Consider the following 23,328-nt stretch of genomic DNA (forward strand, 5'->3'; position numbering starts at 1 on the left):
TTCTCCTTCTCCTTCTCCTTCTCCTTCTCCTTCTCCTTCTCCTTCTCCTTCTCCTTCTCCTTCTCCTTCTCCTTCTCCTTCTCCTTCTCCTTCTCCTTCATCTTTAGTTTTGTGTTTGTTGAAACTGAAGGTATCACCTGTGACCACTCTGTTGAAATGACTTTATCTCAGAGGACTTGAGTACCTGGTCACCCATGGACTCCACCTTTTGATCCCTTGCCCACGTTCCTCCCTGGGACTTGGCATTGAACCCAGGGCTTCACGCATCCTGTGTAAACACCCCACCACTGTGCTATATGACAGCACTTTTCTGTTGTAACATGTGATTTGAAGACGAGGTCTCGGTAACGTTGCCCTGGCTGTCCTGGAACTCACTCTGTAAAGCAGACGAACCCTCCGATTCCAGTTCCCCTGTCTCGCCTTCCTTGGCAGCTGAGATGATTCCTGGACTTGGCTTATCTCCTTTAGACCGTCTTTTCCGTGATAGCTCTAAAACCAGCAAGCCCCTACTGTTCCACAGCAGGCCCCAAGGAGACTTTCTAAGCAGCTGCTCAAGGAGTAAGGGGGTATCCCACCCTTCTATAATATGGGCGGGAGTGTGTCAGATAGAGGCTGTTGGGTTGTCACGTGCAAGGGGGCTGCTGCTTGTATTTTGATAGGCAGGGCTGTAGCTATGCTGGGCCTTTTGTGGTGCACAGGACAGGAACCCCACTTGTTGGTGACCGTACATCAGATGCTTGCAGAGACGCTCTAGGGGGCAGGTTGAAGGATCATTTCAGACAGGGCCACCTGTTCCAGGGGGGTCTTGTTACTAGGAAGGGACAAGATCAGAATCTCAGCCGGGACTCGGCCCAGCCTGGATGCTCATCCTTTAGATTTGCTGCCAGGAGCCCAGCTCCTCACAGAGCTGGAAACATAGAAGGTGCCAAGATCCCTTATTGAAAATAGCATCGCGTTCGCCCAATGAGATGTCCTGTTGCTTAGTCAGAAGTTGTGGGCTTGAAGGCGGTCTGGATAAATGCCAGCTAGGCACGAAGCCCCTAAAGTTAGATGTCTCACTGTGGGTCTAGCCTGGAGACTTCCTGTACTCCGGAGCTCCGGTCTGTACTTTAGAAAGGGCGTTCTACCCAGCAGAGAGTAGAGGGTTTTCATTTCTTTGCGAGTAGCTCTCTTCTGCAGACTACACTCCTCCCTCCCACCCCATCCCCACCCCCGCCTGATCCTGCTGACTGATGGCTGTTCATTTTCTTGTAGGCAATCGCGCCTCTGCTAGAAAACAACCACCCACCCCCAGATCTCTGCGAATTCTTCTGCAAGGTATGGTAACGCTGCCGTGGGCTATCAGAGGCCACTGCCGCCGCCGCAGTGTGCCTGCTAGGTGGGTCCGAATGCCCTGGCTGAATGCCAGCCTACCTGCCTACCTGCCAGCCTGGTCAGGGTCCCAGATGCAGGCAGAAGGCGCACAGGTGCCCATCCTTAGGGCTCCTGTCCTCTGCCAGACAGGCTGAGGAAGAACCGGGCGTCTGGCTTCTCTGTGGACTATTCCTGGCTGTCTTGGGAGGCAGCTTGCAGCCAGTCTTTTAGATTCCTGACGTCAGAGCTGGGTTATTCTTAGCTGAGGCTCCTCTGAGCACTGACTGGCCCAGGGTAGGGGCCCGACTGCAGGGCTTTCCCTGGACAAGGGAAACTGGCAGCATGTGCCAGGTCAGCTTGGAGGAGCCACAGAGCAGGGCAGAATGCCCAGGGACCTGATGCCAACCTCCCAGCAGAGTTTGTCTGCAACATACCCAGGCACACTAGGGGACAGGGCCTTCCCAGAAAGCATAGCTCAGCAGCTCAGGAGCTGGACTGGCACACAGATCTGTCTGCCCTTTGCGCGTGTGTACATACACGTGCTCGTGCACGCTCGAGCATTCACGCATGTGTGTTTACTCTAGAAACTTGATATCCTTAGAAAGACACACGCTCGCGTCTTTCACCTCCACGGTACTGCCATGCTGTAGCCCTGCAGACTAATTTTCTTTGTGCTCTCTCCTTCCTTGGTTCCCTTGGGTACCACGGGGGATCCCTGACCCCCTCTATAACCCCATGCTGCCTCTTGGAGACATTGGAAAAATGGGTCAAGACTGTGTTTAGGAGACGTTTCCCAGTGACTCACACATTGGGCAGCCCATGGCACCCAGGGGGCAGTTTAGGACCAGCACAGAAGCCCCTTTCTCCACGTGGTATAGGCGATGGGCCCTCTGGTCCAAGCAGGCAAACAACTACCAGCATGACAAGCCCACGCAGGAGAGCATCCTCTGCCCCAGCGCTCAGTGCCTGCTCCCAGGCAGATGGAGTAAGGGAGCCCCAGGCCTTTCTCCTGGTTCCCTAGTTAACAAATGTTTATTCCAGAAAAATTGACCTTTGTTAAAGTCTTTTAAACAATTTATTTGCTGACTCCGTACGCTCGTGCACACATAAGCATAAGCCACGGTGAGTGGACGGAGGTCACAGGGTAACGTTAGGGTCCGTGTACTCCTTTAACCTTGTGGGTTTTAGGGATCCAACTCAGATTATCAGGCTTCATGGCACACACCCTTCCTTACTGGGCAACCTCACTAGCGCCCCCCACTCCCCAAAGTAAGTCTTTCTCTGGCATCCCTGCTAGCATAAAGCAAAGTAGGAAAAAAATGGACCCTGGGCAGTCCCTGCTGGGATTTAAATGGAAGAGGTAAGAACCTGGCCAGGGCCGTGGGGTCACAGCCTCTGGTGGCTAAGCCCTGCGAGAGGACTTTCATTGCTACAAAGCCCTCCTCACCCTGGAGCCTCTCTGAGCTGTCTAAGAAAGCCCTTCCTGCTGGACTTCCCGATCTCAGGCACCAAGGTTTGAGGAAATTTGGCTGCTCTGGTTTACCAGAGAAACCCTGGGCTCTTTCTTCCCAGGTCCATTGACCTCACTTAGAGTTGCAAACGGAACTCCTTCTGAACCCAAGGGACTCATATGTACAAGCATGTTAGTGGGGCAAGGTCATTGGGCCAAGAGAGCTTATCTGCCCCGAGAGGAAGGCCTAGTTCCATTTCAAAGCAAGCCATAGTTGTAGAATGCGTACCTAGCACAGACCCACTGAGGCTTTTTGTTGGAAGCCCATCGGTGTGTCGGCTCACACCTGTAATTCCCAACCCTCAAGAGATGAGGACAGGAGAATCGGGGTATTGAGGCCAACCTTGGCTACACAGTAAATTCCAGGCCAGCCTGGGCTACATGAGACCCTGTCTTTAAAAAAATGCAAGTATGAGGGACTCCACAGTGACAAGGAAGGAAGAGCCTGTGGACCCCTGCAAGATGCTGACAGCAGCCGCCGAGAAGGCAGAGGCTGCCCCACATCTAGAATGTTCTCCAGCTTATCAGACAGGCCTGCTGAATCTTACGTAAGGAAAGAGATTGGAGGCAGAACGTATCATTTCTGAACCAGTTCTAAACATTTAAGATCAAACAAAAATCAACAAAAGATTCTATCTTGTCCCTTTTTTTTTTTTTTTTAACCTTACTCTAATCTAAAAAAAAAAACAAAACAAAACTCAAGTTTTCATCCAGTTGCGTTAGAAACCAAAATCCACCCACAGATGTGTTGCCAGCATCTTGAAGCAATCAAGGTGATCCTTAGTTAACTGGTCTGCCCATGCAGTGGAATCTGTGTGTGTATGTATGTGTGTACGTGACTATACATGCACACATGTGCACACATATATACAATTCAGAGGACAACCTCAGGTGCCTTTCCTCAGGCAGATTTTGTATTTTGACACGGGGTTTGTTCACTGGCCTGGAACTTGCCAACTGGCTAGACTAGCTGCCCGGCAAGCCCCGTCCTGTCTCTCTGTCTCCCCAGTGTTGGGGTTACAGGCATTTTGATATTTATTTGTTCATTTGTTTGTTTATATGAGTTCACTATAGCTGTTTTCATGCACACCAGAAAAGGGCATCAGATTCTATTACAGATGGTTAACAAGCCAATATGTGGTTGGTTGCTGGGAATTGAACTCAGGACCTCTGAAAGAGCAGTCAGTGCTCTTAACCGCTGAGCCATCTCTAGCCCATGCCTGTTTATGTTTGTTTTAACATGGGTTCTAGAGATGAAACCCAGCTAGCACTTTTCTGAGTCATCTCCCCAGGTCCCAAGACTCTTACTTAACATGACAAAGAAATGAGCAACCATCTGTGGTAGCGCACACCTGTAATCCTGGCTGTGTGGAGACTGAGGCCGGAGGACCTCGATTTCCAGGACAGCCTGAACTGCTTAGTGAGGACAGCCTGAACTGTTTAGTGAGGCCCTGTCTCAAAAAAAAGGAGGGGGCATGAAGCGGTGAGAAACCTGCAGGGAACGCTCCCCTCACGCCCTGTGAGAGTTACCTGTGAGGACACCATACTACACAGGCCTTTGTGATCTCAGCCATGGATTGACCATCTGTAGTCCTCAAATCTGAAGTCCAAAACGCTCCAAGACCCTAAAGTTGTGAGTGCTGACGTGACATCGTGAGGAGCAAATTGTCAGAACGGGCGGTGGTGGTGCACGCCTTTAATCCCAGCACTTGGGAGGCAGAGGCAGGCGGATTTCTGAGTTCGAGGCCAGCCTGGTCTACAAAGTGAATTCCAGGACAACCAGAGCTACACAGAGAAACCCTGTCTTGAAAAACAAAAACAAAAACAAAACAAAAAAAAAAAAAAAAAAAAAAAAAAAAAAAAAAAAAAAAACAAGAAAAAAAGGGCACACTAAAAACATTACGTAAAATTACCTTCAGGATCTACATTTTAAAACAAAACAAAAATATTACTTGAGGGCTCTGCATTTCAGTCAGCGCCTGTTAACCTGAGTATACAGCTCTGGGAAAGCCAGGCTGCCAAGAAGGTTCATAGTTCAGTGGTTGCAAAGGCTCAGGAAGGACAGGGTGTTTGCCACACAGAGCTTGAGGCTACTGTATGCTACTGTCATCATGATTTGAACCCTTAACCTTGTTCCAGACCCCTAGAAGGGGCACCCAGAGGCCAACCTAGTGTAGACTTTGGACTAAGGACCCTGGGACATGTTGGTGTGAGCTAATAAATACTTACAAACAGTGTACTGTGGTATTGTGGGCAGTTGACAGACAGCTGGGGAGGCGCTTGACAGTTTTGCCCTGAGCCTAAGCCTGCTCTAAAGCCTGAGGTCTTCCTAAGCAAGCTGCATCATTTAGCCAAGAAAACCATATCCTCATTGGGCTTGATATCATCCTGTGACCTCCGGAAGCCGCGGACTGTGGGTGGGGCTCCCCCAGACCGCACTGACTGCACCCCTTTCCTCCCCAGCACTGCAGAGAGCGGCCCCGGTCTATGGTGGTCATTGAGGTGTTCACGCCAGTGGTTCAGAGGATCCTTAAGCATAATATGGTAAGGACTGGGGCAGCCTTGGGTGGGTGGGTGGGTGTGGCCGGTGGCAGTTTCAGAAGCTGGGAGCCTGTGTGGCCTGCCCTTCAGGACTGTTTCTGGTCAAGCAGACAGCAACATCTCTCTCTCTTCCCAGTAGGTCAGAATAAATGTTACTGGGGACACGGCTTCCATTGCGTGGTCCCCACTATGGGATACAGGCAGTACTCTGCTCTCCAAGTTTCAGGGTGGGTCTCTTCACTCTCGGAGGATAGCCTGGGCTATCTGAAGGGTGTGGGGTAGGGGGAGTGAGAACAGCTTCAAGGTAAGAAGGCCATCAGTCGTTGTGGCCTCAGCTGGGTATACATGTCAACCTCGGAGTGGTGACTTCTGGAACCTCGCCCCAGGGATCTTTCTCCCCGTAGCTGGTCACCTCAGTCCATCCTTAGGAAATAGCATACCCTTGCGACTCTATCCAAACAGGACCCTAAAACAGACAAAGGACATTTCAGGGTCTAAAGGTGTCACTCAGTTAACAGTAATGCTTGTTCAGCATGCATGAGACCCCGGGTTCTGTCGCCAGCACCATGTAAACCAAGTGGGTAATGGACCTTACAGTCCTAGCCCTGGGGAGGTGAAGGCAGGCGACTCAATTCAAGGTTGCCCTCAACTACATAATGAGATAAAGGTCAGCTTGTTCTACATGAGAGCTGTCATGTAAAAGCAGAGGTGATGGGGGCACACACATTATGGGGAAGGGATGGAAATCCAATCAGGTTAGTTCATTTCTGAAAACATGAAGACAGAACTTAATCACCATCTCCTTTAAAGACCCAGCAGTCAACGTCTGAGGCACTTAATGTGAGAGTGGCAAATGGTTTTTTTCTCAGTACTACATGGAGAGACTAGGGGAACAAGACCTGCTGGGCTGACCTCAGGCCTACAAACATGAACACTGCCTGAGATTTACTAGGGCACCTGTTTGGAACCAAATATCATGGTGTCATTAGGAATTCAAAGAGACATTTTTCTCCTCAATGGAAGAAGTGCACCTAAAGATGACATGGGGGTGGCACGCTGAAATGACAGGTCACTCCACATCCGCAAGGATAGGAACACACACACACACACACACACACACACACACACACAAAACCCAGGGCCTTGCATGTGTTCTTAGCGCTGAGCTGTGCCGCTGTCTGTTTGACAGTCTGACTACACCAAGCATGCTTGCTCTCAGAACATAGCTCTGGGAGGATCTTGGCCACATACAGGTAGACTAGAGAGTGCGGGCAAGAGGCAGGGTGAGGAGCAGGAGCCATGGAACAGTGACCAGAGTGGGGCGCTGTGGGCATCTTCCTAGATGGGAAGGCAAGTATTTCAAAGCCTCCCATCCTGCCAGGACTCCATGCCTAGCTGAGAGTTGCATGTGTGTATGCCCACCGTGTGCATGAGGGTGTGTCTGCAGGCCTCTTAAGCGCCTCTCTTGAGTTCTGTCCTTCACCCGTGTAAACAAACGACCTTAAAGAACACGCTGTAAGTAAAACCTCCCCTACTCCTACACTGGGCATCAAATCCAGAGCGGTACCACTGAGCCTGCAAGGAGATTCTTCAAGGTGGTCTCCTTGAGTGGGGCAGGATGTGTTCAAGAGATCCTGCTGGCCAAATACATTCTCGCAGAGCTGGAGCACCAGTCCAGTGCGTCTCTCTCTCTCTCTCTCTCTCTCTCTCTCTCTCTCTCTCTCTCTCTCTCTCTCTCTCTCTCTCTCCTCTGCCCTGACTATACATACACCAGCGGCAGGCAGACCAGTCAGGGCTGGTACCTGATAGCCATCAGCAGCATTGCATCCCTCACTGAACATGTGTGAATGAGCACAGTTGGATAGCACTTTGGGCTCATCCTAAAAGTGCTTCCTCTTCCTTCATTGCCCATTTCTTCAGACCAGGCCAGGAGAAGACCCTGGGCCACTCCGGGTCATGCCCACTTGGCTTGAACCTCCCGTTCAGGCTTTGTTTGCCCACACCTGCTGATGTCAGTCTCAGAGAACGCCACTCTGCTAGAGCAGGAAGAATCCCTTTGTCCTTGCTCAGGGGGCCCATAATTAAGCCTCAAGTGCGGCCTCAAATGGACGCCAGTGAGCTCTAGATGCAGCTGTCCCCCAGGCTGGGAGCACTACCTTTTTTTTAAGTGGCCATCTTTCTCTTCATTACCTCAGCCGCCCCCCTTTCCCCGTCTTCAATGACGCAACCACTCTGCCCTTCCCTGGCTGTGTTCTTACACGCTGGCTGCCTCCTGCACGCCTACGCCTGACGCCCGCCTCGCCTTCCAGTTCCCACTAGCATCCTCGTGTGAACGTAGGGAGGGATCAATATATAGCCCAGGCTGGCCACAGACTCATAAATTTCCTGCCTCGGCCTCTCAAGAGCTAGGATCGCAGGTGTGTGCCATTATTCCTGGCTTCCTGCTATGCCGATGAGGAGGGTGGTTTGTCATCGTCATCTTCAGACTCCCTTTCAGACTTGCCCCAGAGACTAGGGGTGTCTGAGGTCTGACAAAACAAAAGAAGCCCCCGAGGGACTGTGTCTGGGCTCATCCCGACTCAGGAGGAAGCTGCTGTCCCCTCGATGTCTATGGCAGGGTCCTCGGAGCTACGCTTGTCCCAGAGCCACCTTAACCTGTTCCCAATCCAAAGAGATGAGTTTCCCATCTCACTATATAATTCTACACTGGAGTCTCTCCCACTGCTGGTCAGGGAATCAATTCAGGTGGCTATCTCAAATGAGCTTGTATTTTGCTGGGGTGACCAGAGGCCAAGCGGAACATCTGCCTCTCAAGGACCGACCTGGTCTTGATGACCTCTGCCTGCCGGCAGATCTGTGAGGTGGGACCGTGTAGCAGTCTGAGCGAGGACCCCTCCTCGCCACGGGCCGTCATTAGAGGTGTGAGTTCGTGCGTGACGTCTCCCTGCTCCAGCCCCCTTTTGGCCGTGTCTCATCCCTCTGCCTTTGCTCTCTCTCTCTCCAGGACTTTGGGAAGTGCCCAAGGCTGAGGCTTTTCACCCAGGAGTACATCCTTGCCCTGAACGAGCTCAACGCTGGCATGGAGGTGGTAAAGAAGTTCATTCAAAGGTGTGTCTCGCCTACCCACCTGGCCACCCCTTCCTCTCTCCCTGTCCCACACTACCTGGTTTATGACACTCAGGGGAGAACTGTATCTCGCCTTTTAAGAGGCATTCCACTGGACTCTCCCAGCCCTGCATGGTCCACCTACCTGCTTGTTGCGTGAGTGACCATGAGCCTGTCACTGCGCCTCCGTGATCCTGCTTCCTTTGATATCCCTGCGAGATGGTTATGCAAATAGCACATGAAGGAGCCCTTAGTGTGGGGAAGGGGAACTCAACCATGTTCCTTTCTCTGTGTCCCCTCCCCCAGGGGACTGTGGGTGTTTAGGGTGGAGCAAGGAACAGGGACAAGAGCAGTGTTGCCTTCTCACCTTGGCCTGTGTCCTTTCAAATGTTCTCCTTGTGCCTCAGTTTCCTTATCTGTGTAATGGGATCTCTGGTACCCATTCACTCCAATGACTGGCAGTCCCAGTGAGCTAAAGTGTACTAGTTTCTTCTGTGTTTAAAGAAAAACCTGCCTTGAAGGCTGGGGGTGTGGCAGCAGGCAGATTGCCTAACATGCTTGTGGTCCTTAAACTTTGTAAATGGAGGCAGGAAAATCAGAGGTCCAAAGTCATCTTTGGCTACATCACAAGTTCAAATCCAGCCTGAGTCAATTACAGACCTAGGATTTGTGACCTGTGCCCACTGCGATCCCATAGCACATGACCATGCTCAGGCAGGTTGTTCGGCAGGACCTAGTGTCAAACACACACACACACACACACACACACACACACACACATACACTCTTCTAGCCCTGACTCTGGTTGGTGGGGTCAGAGCAGGACATGCCTGTCTCAGTGACAGCAGGCAGGATGGCAGTTTCCTAGAGAGGATCCATATGTCATCCTAGACACACAGCTCAGCCCATTTTACAGAAAAAACGACCACGACACAGAGGCCTCCATAACAAACAATATGGTAACATGTACTGAGGGCTCTGTGATGTCGCTGGCCCCGGGCTCATCTAAGGTGACCTGAGATGACATTGTTTTTTAACTTCTGTGGATAAAACCATCGTGAATAGTCATTTCAGAAACACCTATGCAAACGGGGCTGACCCAAGACAGAGCCACCGTGTGCTGCATGGTCTGAACTAGACTCAGTCCTCTGTCACTAGCCGAGGAGGAGAGTCTGTCGCTCTTCACACGGCTCAGGGCGTAGGGGTGGAGTCTAAGCAGTTGGCTAGCCACTGAGCTGGCACCCCTCTTGGCTGGGACCTCGGGCCCACGTCACCAGCCACATACACAGGCTCTCCACCTGCCCTCAAGAGGGTGGCCTCCCATCTGGACCACCTCCCCAACTCCACCTCAGGTCAACAGCTGCTCCACAGCCTCCTACCCTCCACAGCCTCCTCACCTTCCCTCTCCTCTCTTTCAGCATGCATGGCCCCACAGGGCACTGCCCACATCCCCGGGTCCTGCCCAATCTCGTGGCTGTGTGCCTGGCTGCCATATACTCCTGCTATGAAGAGTTCATCAACAGGTCAGTACTAGTGTGCTGGGTGGGAGCACAGTGCCACCCTGCACCGGGAATGTGTCGCCGAAGAGGATAGATTGTCACTCCTCTCTGCAGATGGCCATGGGTGTGGACCCAGCCCCGGGTTAGGGCTGAGAAGAGGGCATGATGCCTGAGAAGCCGCAAGGGCACAGGCACCTGGGCTCTAGCTACGGGGATCCTATGCTGAAGGCTGCTCACTGTGGGGCAGGGTGACACTCTGAAGGGGTGGGATAAAAGGCTGCTCAGACATGCAAGTGTGTGTGTGTGTGTGTGTGTGTGTGTGTGTGTGTGTGTGTGTGTGTGTTTGGGTGAACACCTGTCATTTTAGCAGCCTGGAAGCTAAGGCAGGAAGGATGACAGGTTTAAGGCTACATAGTAAGAACTTGAAGGGAAGGGGTTATGTCATGTGTGTGCTTACGTGTGCATGGGGGAGGGGGGTGTTACGGCATCTTCCAGCCTTGCCATTGGGGACTTGGGTCATGATGAATGGTCTGTCCGCTTTTCTCTCTCGAGGGCCTGCCGCAGAAGAGTCTAGTTTTCAGAGCAAGGAAGTGATGGTATTGTGTCTGTGGTCACCTCCCCTCCTGAGGCAAAGGTTCTTAGGGGACTCATAGATCCCTGACCACACCAGAGCCTGTCCGGTGGGAGACAGGCCATGCACGTGGAAAAAACAAGTAGTGAGGAGTGAGGGGACCAGAAGGAGGTTACTGTGGGTGATTTCCTTGGGGGGTGGGGAGGGAGGCTCAGAGCCTAGAATTTAGGTGGAAGTGGGCGACTACTGTGTGTAGCTAAGATCCCCTGACCCAGGAAACTTGGGTGGATGGAGCTACTAAAACCAGCAAGCAGAGAAGGATGGGGCTGTGATAGATAAGGGATGTTTGTAGGTAACAGGGCATGAGAGGGGAGGGTTGGTCTTCCACCCCGTGGTCTTGGTCCTGACATTGAGACCTCTCAGTGCAGTGACCTTCCCTGTCCTTGTTTTTGAAAGAGTGCCTAGATCCCAGGGCTCTGCTTCCTATAGGAAGACAGCTCCTGTCTGTCTTGAGATGTGCGTCCCTTCCCCTCCCACAGGTGCTGGTGACATCACCTGTGCCGCCAGAGGTCATGTGCGGTGGGATTGACACCAAGGCAGCTGACTGACACTACCAGATCAGAGCGCCTTTGTCCTGGAGATGGGGCTGTTGGACTTTTGCCAGCACGATACAGGGTCTATTCAGCTTTGGATAAAAAAAAAAACAAAAAACAAAAAACAAAAACAAAAAACAAAAAAAAACAAAAGAAAAGAGGACGGATTACCCAGACTTCCCAGTCTGAAATCACTGGTGTGGTCTTGGTGGTGTTTGGAGTCCCCGGGCTAGAGCACACAACTCTTGCCAATAGAAAGTTAGAAGGGCCCGTCAGGGAGATGCTATTGAAGAAACACAAGGCTCACCAGACTTAGGGAGACAGGAAGCAGGAAGAGGAGCATCCAGGCAGAGGGAACAGCACATGCAATGGCCCAGTGGTGACAGGGTTGCTGGTGATCACTGTAGTATTTTCCATCCATGTTCCCCGAACGCCTACTGCAGAATCACCCAGCCTGCCGAAGTTCCGTGCAGGCTTTTCCGGCTGGGGATTCAGGAGTCTTGCTTGCTTAAACTGCTCAGGGTCTACTCATGGACAGAGGGTCCCTGCAGCACAGGAGCCCAGGGAAGTTAGTGTAGCTACGACCAGAGACAGAGAAGCTGAAGAGGAAGGGACTCCCCGGGGCCAGCATTGAGCTCACCAGGTTAAGGGCTTTCCATCCAAGTGTGAGGACCAGAGTTCGCATCCCCCGGAACCCACATAAAAGCCAGGCTTCTGTAAGTAGGCTTGGTAGCCATTTATAATCCTGGCCACGTGGTAGATTTCCCAAAGCAAGCTGGCTAGCCAGCCTAGGGAAAGGGACAAGTTCTGGGTTCGGCTGAGAGATTCTGCCTCCATAGAGAAGGTGAAGAGCCATCAAAGAAGACATCTACCATCAACCTCTCTCCACTACATGCATGCACCCCCACATGTATACAAACAGACATGCCCATCCTATACCACACGCGCACACTAATAATATTGTGAATAAGAAATAAATGTAGGTTCAACATGTGGGTGTGGGTCCCAGGCAGATGCTGAGCGGGAGGGTACACTTTTACAGGAGGCTGGCCCAGGTTATCTTTTCTGAGAGCATGGGCAAGCCAACAGACAATTTAAGTAGGGGAGGGTTGTCATGAGATTGTGCTCCCAGCCACCACCCTGCCGTGACTGCCACAGGGTGAGAGATGGGCTTCAGGGCCTCAGGCATGAGGGACTGTCAAGATGAAGGCACGAGGAAGAGAAGATACAGCATTCTTCCTCCCACACAGACTACTGGCCTTGGCTCCCAGGAGTGCACAGCTGAGCCCCTGGGAGCCCTCGAGTTTGGGGGGATGGTCTTAGCTGATGACATAGCTCCCCCATTCTTCCAGACCCGGTTCTGCCAAGTTGTTTCCCTTTGGCGCATTGGTCAATCCCTCCCAGTGTCCTCCAAGGCCTCCGCACCACTCCCGGTGAGCACACGATGTTCCCACACTTGAAAGAACAGACAGCCTGACCCAGGTTAACATGGCTGTCTGGAAAATCACCGAGCAGGGCCAAGAGGCCTTGAAAATCCACTCCTCGACCCCAGCAGAGGCAAACTGGGAGCCGAGCACAGAGAACCAAATGAGATCGGAGCCCATGGAGATCCACAGGCCCCACCTCTCGGACCACACGCCGCTTCCGCCCACTGCGGAGTTCATAGGTTTATAGAAGCCAGTGATTGCTTTCCCCCAGCAGAGCCAAAATGTGTTGATTGAGCGCCCTCAGTGGGCTGTGCTCAGCCCTGGCTCACGGCAGGTGCAAAATGGATTCAGGCCTTCTTCCCTGAGTCTCTTCCCAAGTTTTGCACATGGCCCCGGAGCGGCCATGTGGATCACCGGTGCGAGGCGCTGCCCTGCATATCAGTACACAGTGCACGTGCTTGCTTCTCTCTGGGGACACAGCACACGTGACAGGTTGGAGAGGGACCTGGGCAAGTAGCTCTTTTTTTCTTTCTTTCTTTCTTTGTTTCTTTCTTTCTTTCTTTCTTTCTTTTTTTTTTTTTTTTCTGAGACAGGGACCCTGTGTAGCCCTGGCTGTCCTGGAACTCACTCTGTAGACCAGGCTGGCTTCGAACTCAGAAATCCGCCTGCCTCTGCCTCCCAAGTGCTAGGATTAAAGGCGTGCACCACCACCGCCTGGCCTCTCTTTTTCTTTTTTAAAGCACTTTACATTTATTTACTTGCCTTATTTATTTCGGAGAGGCTCAGGTGGTCAGAGAACAACTTCTGACCTTTACCATGTAGGGCCTATGGATCGAACTCATTGTCTGGCTTAGCTGCAAACCTTCCTACCTATTGAACCGTCTTGCCAGCCCAGTAAGCAGCTTGTTTCTGGTCACCCCTGGTGCTGTGCTCAGTCTTGTGGAAGCCCTGCCCCTGCTTGTATCGGCCTGTCCTAGAGCCAATGAACTCCTTGAGTTTGGGTGTTTCAAAAGTTCCCTGATTTGGGGGAATGTTCTAGTGTTCTCCGGAGTAGGACAGCTATGGTTTTGGAGTTGAGGCAGGAGTGTGTCCATGACAGGAAGAAGAAACCAAAGGGGGCTTCCTGGAGGAGAAACCTGGGAGTCTTTGGGACCTTAAAAGACAGCTTGCTTGGTAGTACTTAGTCCCAAGAGCAGAGAGCTAGCTTCAGATCCAGCAACTTGGATTCCTGAGCTGTGACATCCAGGAGATCACTTAACCCCGTGGAGTCTGCCTCACGGGTTCCTAGGAGATGATATCTCTAAGCCCCTGTGTGAAACCTGGTACCCGGAGAGGCACAGGCACCAGCCTTAGAGCCTATGGCATCCTGCTACCATACCTGAGGATGCTGTCCCAGGAATTAGGGGTGGGTACCTTTGAAAGGAGCTTTCTCAGGTCAAAAAAGCTCCAAACATCAGTGTTTGGCTTTACATTTGCTAAGCCGTGGTGGCCAAAAAGCCAGTTCCCCAGTCACCACCTTGTGACACCTCATGACACTGGGCACAAGCATCATACCTCCAGACAGTTGAAGATGTCAGACTTTATAGAGGTCAGCCTTGAAAAGACCCCCTGGAGATTACAGGCTGGTCAGAATGTGGGTCTTGGGAGCCATGGAAGTGGGCTGTGGGCTCCCAGGAGAAGAGTGGATGCTATGTTCTCTCACCTGGCTAGGGCAGACAGTATAATGGGGAAATGTCACCTGAGGGACATGGTAGCATCAAGGTAGGAGGAGGGTCAGCTTCACCTCCGGAAATAAGTGGGAGCAGGAGCAGGGCTGGACTCCTCAGGTGTCACAGGTGTATCAGGAAGGGTCCCCCTGGTCGGTGTTGGTACGGCTGCCCCAGGCACTAGGTGTCTGTCACAGAGAGGGGCGGCCTTGCTACAGGGATGTCTGTGTTTAATTCATTGAGCAAGCGTCTTTGAGTGCCTACTGTGGTAGGTTATCGAGACAGGCAGCGGCGTCTGGACCCCAGATCCAATGTTCCTCATACTGAGCTGAGTACCCCAAGTCAGGCCTCCACTTCTTTCTTCCTAATGGACTTTATCACAGTTCCACCTTGTTGTGGCCCTGTTACAGAGGTTTTAGGGAAACTGATGCATGAGCTCTCAGGAGATCAGGGATTGTCTCACCTTTGTCTCACCAGTGGCCTTCTGGTTTGTTGCTTGGTTGGTTTTGCCACTGTTGTTGTTGTGTGTTTTCAGTTTGTTTTTCTGAAACAAGAGACCCACTAGGTAGCCCAGGCTAGCCTGAAACTTGGGCAAGCATCCTCCTGCCTCAGCATCCCAAGTGTAGAGCAACTCATTAATCTCTGCTCAGCGCCGCTCCTTCTGCCTGCCAGGGCTGACCCCCACCCACACTTTGCCGTCTCTCTTCTCCCCGTCTAGCCGCGACAATTCCCCGAGCCTGAAAGAGATCCGAAACGGCTGCCAGCAGCCTTGCGACCGGAAGCCCACCTTACCTCTGCGCCTGCTGCACCCCAGCCCGGACCTGGTGTCTCAGGAAGCCACATTGTCTGAGCCACGGCTGAAGTCGGTGGTCGTGGCCTCCAGCGAGGTCCACGTGGAGGTGGAGCGCACCAGCACTGCCAAGCCGGCGCTGACCGCCAGCACGGGCAACGACAGCGAGCCCAACCTTATTGACTGTCTGATGGTCAGCCCAGCCTGTGGGACCATGAGCATCGAGCTGGGCCCCCAGGCCGGCCGCACGCTCGGCTGCCACGTGGAGATCCTCAAGCTGCTGTGAGTACCCTGGAACCCACTGTGGGGAGAGCAGAGTTTGGGAGGCCGGGCTTGCTGCCAGCTTGAGGCCTGTAGGGGGTGTTTGCGCATGCTCCAGTTAGACGCAAACTGTGCTGAGGCAGGTGTATCCCCGTAAGAGGGAAGCTAAAGCAAGAGGATGGCTACAAGTTCAAGGACAACTTGGGTTTTATATAGTGGGTCCTAGGTCAGTGTGAGCTACTGAATGAGACATTGTCTCAAAAACAAACCAAAAAGCAAGTGTGTCTGGGAGTTCTCTACCATCCTGCAACATTACCAGCTGTTTAGCCCTTGTCCTCAGTCTTGGGTACATGGCTCAGGGTTCAGAGGGTGGAGTCAGGGTTCAGAGGGTAGAGGTGTTTCCAGTCACCTGACTTGTAAACCAAAGCAGGGGGATGGGATGTATTGGGGTCCTCCGTGTTCCCAGATAAGGACCATGGTGTCTAAAGTTGGATGTATATACATGCTACACATGGTGACACACAGAACTGGGTACATGCCCCCCGGGTGGCACTTACTGATCTGTGACCTACCCCCTCCTGTAGTTGAGGGAGACCGTGGAGGCAGCAATCATCCATCTGTGCTTCCTGTTGTCCTTGAGAGGACTAGGGGACCGGCTAAAAAATCCGTGCGCCAGACTCTTGTGGCCCTCAGCTGAGTCGGCCAAGGGAGGGTATAACTCAATCTACAGATCCCACAGCCAGTGGGAGAAAATTCCAGAATCCATTCCAAGCATCTGAGAACTGAGCTCGGATCTGGGATTCCATAAAGCAGGGAGGAGTCTCGTTTCCTTCCTGGCCAAACCTGCAGCGCTCCGAGCCTCCCCGCGGTCTTGGCTATGGACTCCTGTAAGCTACATTTCTTGGTAGCAGCCTTCTAGGCCAGAGCTGCCTGCCGTGGGCTGTTTCCCTTGGGCCACAGGCCTCTTGCCATCTGGGTTCTTTGCAGGCCTGAGAGACATCCCACCACTGACAGAAGTTAACTCCCTTACGTTCATGATTGAGTACTGTATTCCTTCCTGTTTGGCCAGACCTCCTGCGTGCTGCAGCTCCCAGGGTCAGGGGTCAGAGGCCATGTCCAGGTTAAGAATAGTCTGATGAAGCCAGGCAGTGGTGGTGCATGCCTTTAATCCCAGCACTTGGAAGGCAGAGAGGCAGGTGGATTTCTGAGTTCGAGGCCAGCATGGTCTACAGAGTGAGTTCCAGGTCAGCCAGGGCTATACAGAGAAACCCTGTCTTGAAAACAAACAAACAAACAAAAATGGTCTGACGAGCCAGGAAGGGTCCCACCAAGCTTGCTATTAGGTCTCTGGTCTCTAGGCCTTCAGACTTGCTAGATCTCAATAATCCCCTGCAGTTTAGAGGGCTCCCTGTGCTTTGTATCAGGAAAGCAGGTTTAGGGTGGTGGGTCTGGGTGTATGGCCCTCAGGTGCCACTAACTAATCTATGCCATGAACTGGTCATGTGGCCTCTCTGAGTTCAACCCAGCTCCAGCCCAGAGCAGACTCTTCCACACAGATGGACACCCAGAGTGTGGGAGGCACCAGTCATAGCGTAGTGTTTCCTGTCCTAACATAAGAGTCAGGGTAAGTAAGGTACATTGCTAACTTCTTGACAACTTAGGGAAAGAACACTGTGGCATTCAACAGGCACAGGGGTGCCGAGAAACCGATGTCTGACAGACAAGGCTTTATCTGTTGAGTAACACGAGACAGGGCTCTGTCTCCTCTGGGCCTCGGCTGCCTTGTCTTACACCCTCTGTGGAGGGCTGCCATGAGAGTTCTGTAATGGAATGATTTTCTCCATTGTACCGTGGTTCTTGGTGGGAGTGAACTGTAGTGAACTACAATCCAAATGAGAGCTAAGAAAGAGAAGATGGAGCCAGGAGTGGAGATACAGACCTTTAGTCCCAGTATTCAGGAGACAGGGGCAGGCTGGTCTGTGAGTTTAAGACCAGTTTGGTCTACATAGTAAGTTCCAGGACAGCCAGGGTTATAAGTAGTCCTTGTCTCAAGAAAGCCGATAAAAGGAAAAATGAGAGAAGATGATATGCTGTGGAATTGAGGCATCCCTTCACGGGACCTTGTGAGGGTGAAGAAAACCCCAGTCAGAACTCTGGGTGCCACTGGTTGCAGGGAGAATATTCGTATGGCCGGCCAGTCCGTGTGTTGTTCTTATCAGTTACAAGTTCCCCAAGGCAGGCTTTTACATCGCTGGAATGCAACACCTCTAAAAAGTCAACACAAGCCTGGAGACCCTTGAGAAGGGATGTATTCCAAAGACACATCACAAATGATCTACTTTGGGTTGGCCTGGAGTAGGCCAAATTGACCAAGACCTGCTTGGGATCTGCAGTATGGGGAGCCTGGGTTTTTTTCAGGGTCTTCGTCCATCCGTCTGTCTGTCCGTCCATCCATCCATCCATCCATCTAGCCAGCCAGCCAGCCAGCCATAATCCATCCATCCATCCACCCTTCTGTCCATCCATCTCTCCATCCATCCATCTGTTCATCATCCATCCCTCCATCTCTCTGCCATCCATCCATGCATCCATCCATCATCTAGCCATCCATCCATTCATCCAGCCATCTGTCTATCCATTCATCTCTCCATCCATCCATCTGTCCATCATCCATCCATCTGTCCTCCATCCATCATCTAGCCGTCCAGCCATTCATCCAGCCATCTACCCGTCTGTCTATCCATCTACATATTCACCCATGCACATATTCTCCTGTTTATTATTAAATTTTTATCTCATGTGCATTGGTATTTTGCCTGCATGTGTGTCTGTATGAGGGTGTTGGATTCCCCTGGAACGAGAGTTACAGACAGTAGTGAGCTGCCATGTGGGTGCTGGAATTGAACCTGGGTCCTCTGGAAGAGCAGCCAATGCTCTTAACCACTGAACCATCTCTCTAGCCCCATTCACCTTTTCTTTAAGCATTTGCTGCACATCGACGCTAAGCCAGGGTCTGTGCTTGAAGCCAAAGGTCGCAGCTCTTTTTCTCACCTTGTCTCTCAGAATATGAGGTGCACCCTGTATCCAAAGCTGGGACATCAAGAGCAAGGTGTAGTCGGTTATAGTATAGGAAACCATGACAGAGGGGTGGGTACACTTCCATCCAACCAGGAAGAAAGAGTAGCTGAGGTGAAGGAGGGAGAGACGCCCCTGCTTCTGAGGTCCCCAGGAAGTGCACATCCACCCCCCTCTACCTCACCTTCTGAGTTGAGTGTTTGAATCTCTCTCTCTCTTTTTTTTAAAAAGATTTATTTATTTGTTATATGTAAGTACACTGTAGCTGTCTTCAGACACACCAGAAGAGGGCATCAGATCCCATCACGGATAGTTGTGAGCCACCATGTGGTTGCTGGGAATTGAACTCAGGACCTTTGGAAGAGCAGTCAGTGCTCTTAACCGCTGAGCCATCTCGCCAGCCCCTTGAATCTCTTTTGAGTTCTCTAATAACCTTTCTACACGGAACGGATCGTGCTGTTTTGTGTGTGTGCGATATGCGTGTGTCATGCGCACATGTGAAGTCGGGATGGAAGACAGTGGACATCCTACTCTGTCCCTCTCTGCCTTGTTCCTTGAGACAGGGTCTCACTAAATCTGGGGCTAGGCTGGCAGGCAGCCAGTGATCCTACAACCAGAACACTAAGGTTACAGACAAACACATTTGACATGGGTTCTGGGTTCTCGAACTCAGGACCTCATGCTTATTCTGCAAGCACCTTAGCTGCTAAACCATCTCCCCAAGCTTCCAAATTTTATTTTGTTAGGCTTTTTTTTTTTTTTAATTAGGAAAAAACAAAAACCCAAGTATAGCCTTCTTCTGCATTATGACCTTGGCCACCTTCTTGTGAGGCACTGGGCTGTCTAGTGGGCAGAACATTGACAGGAGCCAGGGTCCTGAGTTCAAGGCTCAGCTCTGACCTGAGATCCAGGCTGAGATATTGACCTTCCAAGCATCTGCATTTATAACTCGGTGACAGTGACCCCCCACTGACCAGGACGGCCTGGGAAGACCCCACGTGGCACGCAGTGAACCCTGCAGAGGAGGTCACGTTTCAGTGTGCTGGAGACCACGAGTCAGTTAAGGGTGGAGGTGATCTCGTCATGGCAAGGCAGGCTAGTTGAAAAAAATGGACGACCCCACCCCCACCGACCCACCCCCACCGGAAGAAATTAAGGGAGCAGGCACATTTTCGTATCCATCCCTGTAGCCTCTGAACTCGGAGACCCTTGGTTGGCACAGTGCAGCAGGCTAGTGCCCTGTCATGCCCCCCCCTCACCTCTGGCTACCCGAACCCAAACATCCCGTCCCTCCCTCTTTATGTGGGTGTTCCGGAGATGACGTGAACAAATTTGAGCCCAGTATGGGGCACAGTGCGTGCCCAGACGTCCGCCATGACACTGCTCAGACTTATCTGGCGCCACCAGACTCTTCTGGCAATTCTTTTTCATGTTTTTGTCCAGCCCCTGGGCCTTTCCTCAGAACCTTTCTGAGGGTGTGTGATCTGGGTCCTGAAATCTTTATCGTGGGTTCATTTGGAGGGCGGTATGTCGGGAATAGTCCAGGGCCAAGGGTTATCTAAGCCGTACTTTGTTCGAAGCAAGCATTTGTTTTGGGGGGATTGAAAAACAGCAGGCTTTATTTCTGTGGGAAGCCCAGGTGGATGGGCAGGCCTCACAGGCAGGCAGGAGGTCAGCGGCGTTGAGACCAGAAGGTTTGGGGCAGGCGTGACTCGGTAGCGAGCTTACCTAACATTCACAGAGTTCCGGCATCCACTCTTACACCAAGCATGGCAGAGCATGCCTGTAATCTCAACACTTGACAGGTGGAGTCAGGAGGACCACGAGTTCAGGGTCATCCTCAGCTATGTAGCAACCTTGGGGCTAGCCTGGGCTACCTGAGATCCCTAAGTCAAAATCAAAAAACAGAATGAGTGGGACTGGAAGAACAAGAAGGAAAGATAAGTGTGGGGCCCTCATTCGTGCAGATTAGCGACAGGAAGCCTGAATTCTGAACGTAAAAGTGGAACAATAATATGGCATAGAACTCAGGGCCAGCCGTTCACCCAGCAGCGGAACCCAGGAACCTTGCGATCTGAGAATGGGCTCTCTTGAGGTTTGCCCTTTAGCAAAGCCCTCAAACCCACGATGTTGGAGACTTGGGTATAAATACATTGTAGGTGTTAGGGGTTGGGAATGTAGGTCATAGCTTTAGGAGTCCCTAAGCCACACATCAACAACCAGCTGAGATTTGTAGAAAGTCACAAAGCACCTCTGAGCCTCGGTTTCTCCCACAGTTCTCCGGAAGCTTTCCCAAGGTGGGGGGAGGGGGTTTCCACTCGCCATCAGACTGAGACCTTGTTGAAATCCCCACCCCCACCCCGATCCCCTGTGATGTCTCCGCTCTGCAGTCCTCCTCAGCCAGCCACAGAGCAGCTTCTTCCCAGGGCCTGACGCATGGTTATGTTCAGCCACAGTTGCACTGTGGGGCAGCAGAAGCTGAAGCACCTGTCCTGCATCACTTCTTGGTCTGTTCACTCTCTCACCAGGGTGTACCTCGCAGGAGGGAAGCACATGTGGCCCTCCCTATGTCTCTGCTTGAGGTACAAGCTCCCTACCACACAGATGTCTGGTTTTGGTAAGGTCTTGATGGAAGTCAGTTAGCTCCAGGAAAACCCAAGGGTCTGGAGTCAGAAGCCTGAAGGCCGCGTCTCAGTCAGGACTGTGTTAGCTCCAGCCGTCTGCTTAACCTCTCGGTGCCTTGCGTTTCCTCTTCTGTTTAAATGGCGCGGGTCCTGTTTACTGTGTTGTGTGTTTGCAAGGAGCAAACAGGTGGAGATACAGAGCTCTCGGCATAATGCATGTGTGTAGGAAATGCTGAAGAAATACGTCACAGCCTCTTTTCAGTATTATATTGTGACTGCCAGTCAGGTCCAGTGGAAAAAGAGAGGCAGGGGGTGGAGTCTAACAGCAAGGAAAGGAGTGTCTGTGTGTTGGGAGGATGTTTGCCTAGCATGCTGAAACCTTTGGATTATGTCACCCTCCACATGGACACAGCGTGATGGCCCAGGCCTGTGTAATCCCACCACTTGGGACCAGGAAGCAAGAAGATCACAAGTCCAGGGCCATCTTCAGCTGTGTATCAAATGGCCAGACTAGGCTACATGAGACCTTGCCTGTGTGTGTGTGTGTGTGTGTGTGTGTGTGTGTGTGTGTGTGTGTGTGTGTGTGTGTGTGTAATGAGCATTCAAATGCCATAGCATACATACAGAGGTCAGGAACAGCTTGCAGGCTTGCAGGGGCCAGTTCTCATCTTCCACCATGTAAATTCTGGGACTCGAACTCAGTTTGCCAGACTTGGGGACATTTGAGGACATGCACCTTTACCCATAAGAGTCACCTCATCAGCCTCGAGACCCTGTCTAAAAAGAAAAAGAAAAAAAAGAAAAAAGAAAAAAAAAAAAACTGGAAGCTAGGGATAGCGGTCCAAATTGTGGTTCTGTTGCTTGGGTGGTTAGTTTGTTTGTTTTTTTCTTGGTCAGTCACAGACGAGAGGGACAGGAGTGCTTGTGCTGCTGAGAGGCCTCCACGGGCCACGTGGCTGGGGTCACAGTATCTTCTCGGTTCTGAGGACACGGGTACAGGAGCGCGGTGCTATCAGGCCCTGGTGCCCTTTCTCTGTGTCCTCTCGGGGTCTTTTCCGTGCACACATTTCTCGTGTCATTTGTATTGGTTCAGAGCCCAACCTAGTGGCCCCGTGTTAACGATTCCTTAAAAAGGCTCTCTCTCCAGATGTGTCCCACTGTGAGGTGGTAAGGGGCTCGGACATCAACCTGGATTTAGGGATTGGAAACCCAGAGTAGCCCCCTCGCCCTCTGCGAAGCCTCAGAGGGTCATGAACAGAGAGAGAGAAGGTCTGAGTTCAGAGCAAGGAGGATGTGGGGTCCTGGGGAGCTGGGTTGTAGTCCCCTGGCTGGTGGTTGGAAGTCTGGGATGTTCTTGGTTGGCTCGTGCTATGCTGTCTGCTGTCTCTGAGGCAGAGTCCGTATCGTGTGCTAACCCCAGACACTTTTATCTTCTGGGATAGCAAGTGGAAATCCTCTCCCTGATGACCGCCCCTCACCAGGTTCCTCTCTCATTCTAGGTCCGACTACGATGACTGGAGGCCGTCTCTGGCCAGCTTGCTTCAACCCATTCCATTCCCCAAAGAGTAAGTCCCACCAGGTCCCACCCAAATGGGAAGGGAACCACGGGAGAGGGTGATGTCATTCTAAGGGGCTCACAGGGTCGTGGAGAGGTGGGGGGTGAGGAGGATGGCGGGACCCACAGCCAAGACATAGAGATGGGGCCCAGCTCAGGGCCTCTCTGAAAAACCAAGACTGTGATAGGAACCAAGACTGCCTCGGATCTCGTGACAGCGACACAGGGACTCATTAAACTCAAGACGAGGCCTGAGCCATCTCTACCATGCCTGTCCTGTAGTCACTTTAACGGTTTTTATTACACAACACATGGGGACAGTAATGCCCCCCCCCCCATTCCCTGGGGAACAGTAAAAATTGACAGTTAATATCCGCACTGTGATAGGCATGGCAGCACGTACCTGGTTCTCACCCTTCCTAATGTTGCCACCCTTTAATACAGTTCTTCCTGTTGCTACTCCATAATTGTAATTTTGCTACTGCTATGAAGCATAATGTCAATATCTGATATGCAACCCCTATGAAAGGGTCTTTTGACTACACACACACACACACACACACACACACACACACCAGGGATCGAAACACACAGGTTGAGAACCGCTGCTTATAATTCCAGTTTGGGGCTACCCTGAGCTACATAACAAAACCCTGTCTGCGGAAGGAAGGAAGGAAGGAAGGAAGGAAGGAAGGAAGGAAGGAAGGAAGGAAGGAAG

General features: G+C 51.9%; 1 protein-coding gene across 2 annotated transcripts in view; it reads left to right on the plus strand.

The window, feature by feature from the left end:
• Positions 1-23,328, plus strand: part of Cmip (c-Maf inducing protein) — a 209,822-nt gene that overhangs the window by 170,692 nt on the left and 15,802 nt on the right. For both annotated transcript variants that reach the window (XM_021220262.2, XM_029532451.1), the window contains exons 6-11: positions 1,255-1,317; positions 5,327-5,407; positions 8,409-8,512; positions 9,928-10,032; positions 15,024-15,377; positions 22,555-22,620. In XM_021220262.2, the coding sequence (XP_021075921.1) occupies positions 1,255-1,317; positions 5,327-5,407; positions 8,409-8,512; positions 9,928-10,032; positions 15,024-15,377; positions 22,555-22,620 (773 nt within the window). The remainder of the gene's footprint in view (positions 1-1,254; positions 1,318-5,326; positions 5,408-8,408; positions 8,513-9,927; positions 10,033-15,023; positions 15,378-22,554; positions 22,621-23,328) is intronic.

This window comes from Mus pahari, chromosome 20, assembly GCF_900095145.1.
Source record: "Mus pahari chromosome 20, PAHARI_EIJ_v1.1, whole genome shotgun sequence".
Lineage (NCBI taxonomy): Eukaryota > Metazoa > Chordata > Mammalia > Rodentia > Muridae > Mus > Mus pahari.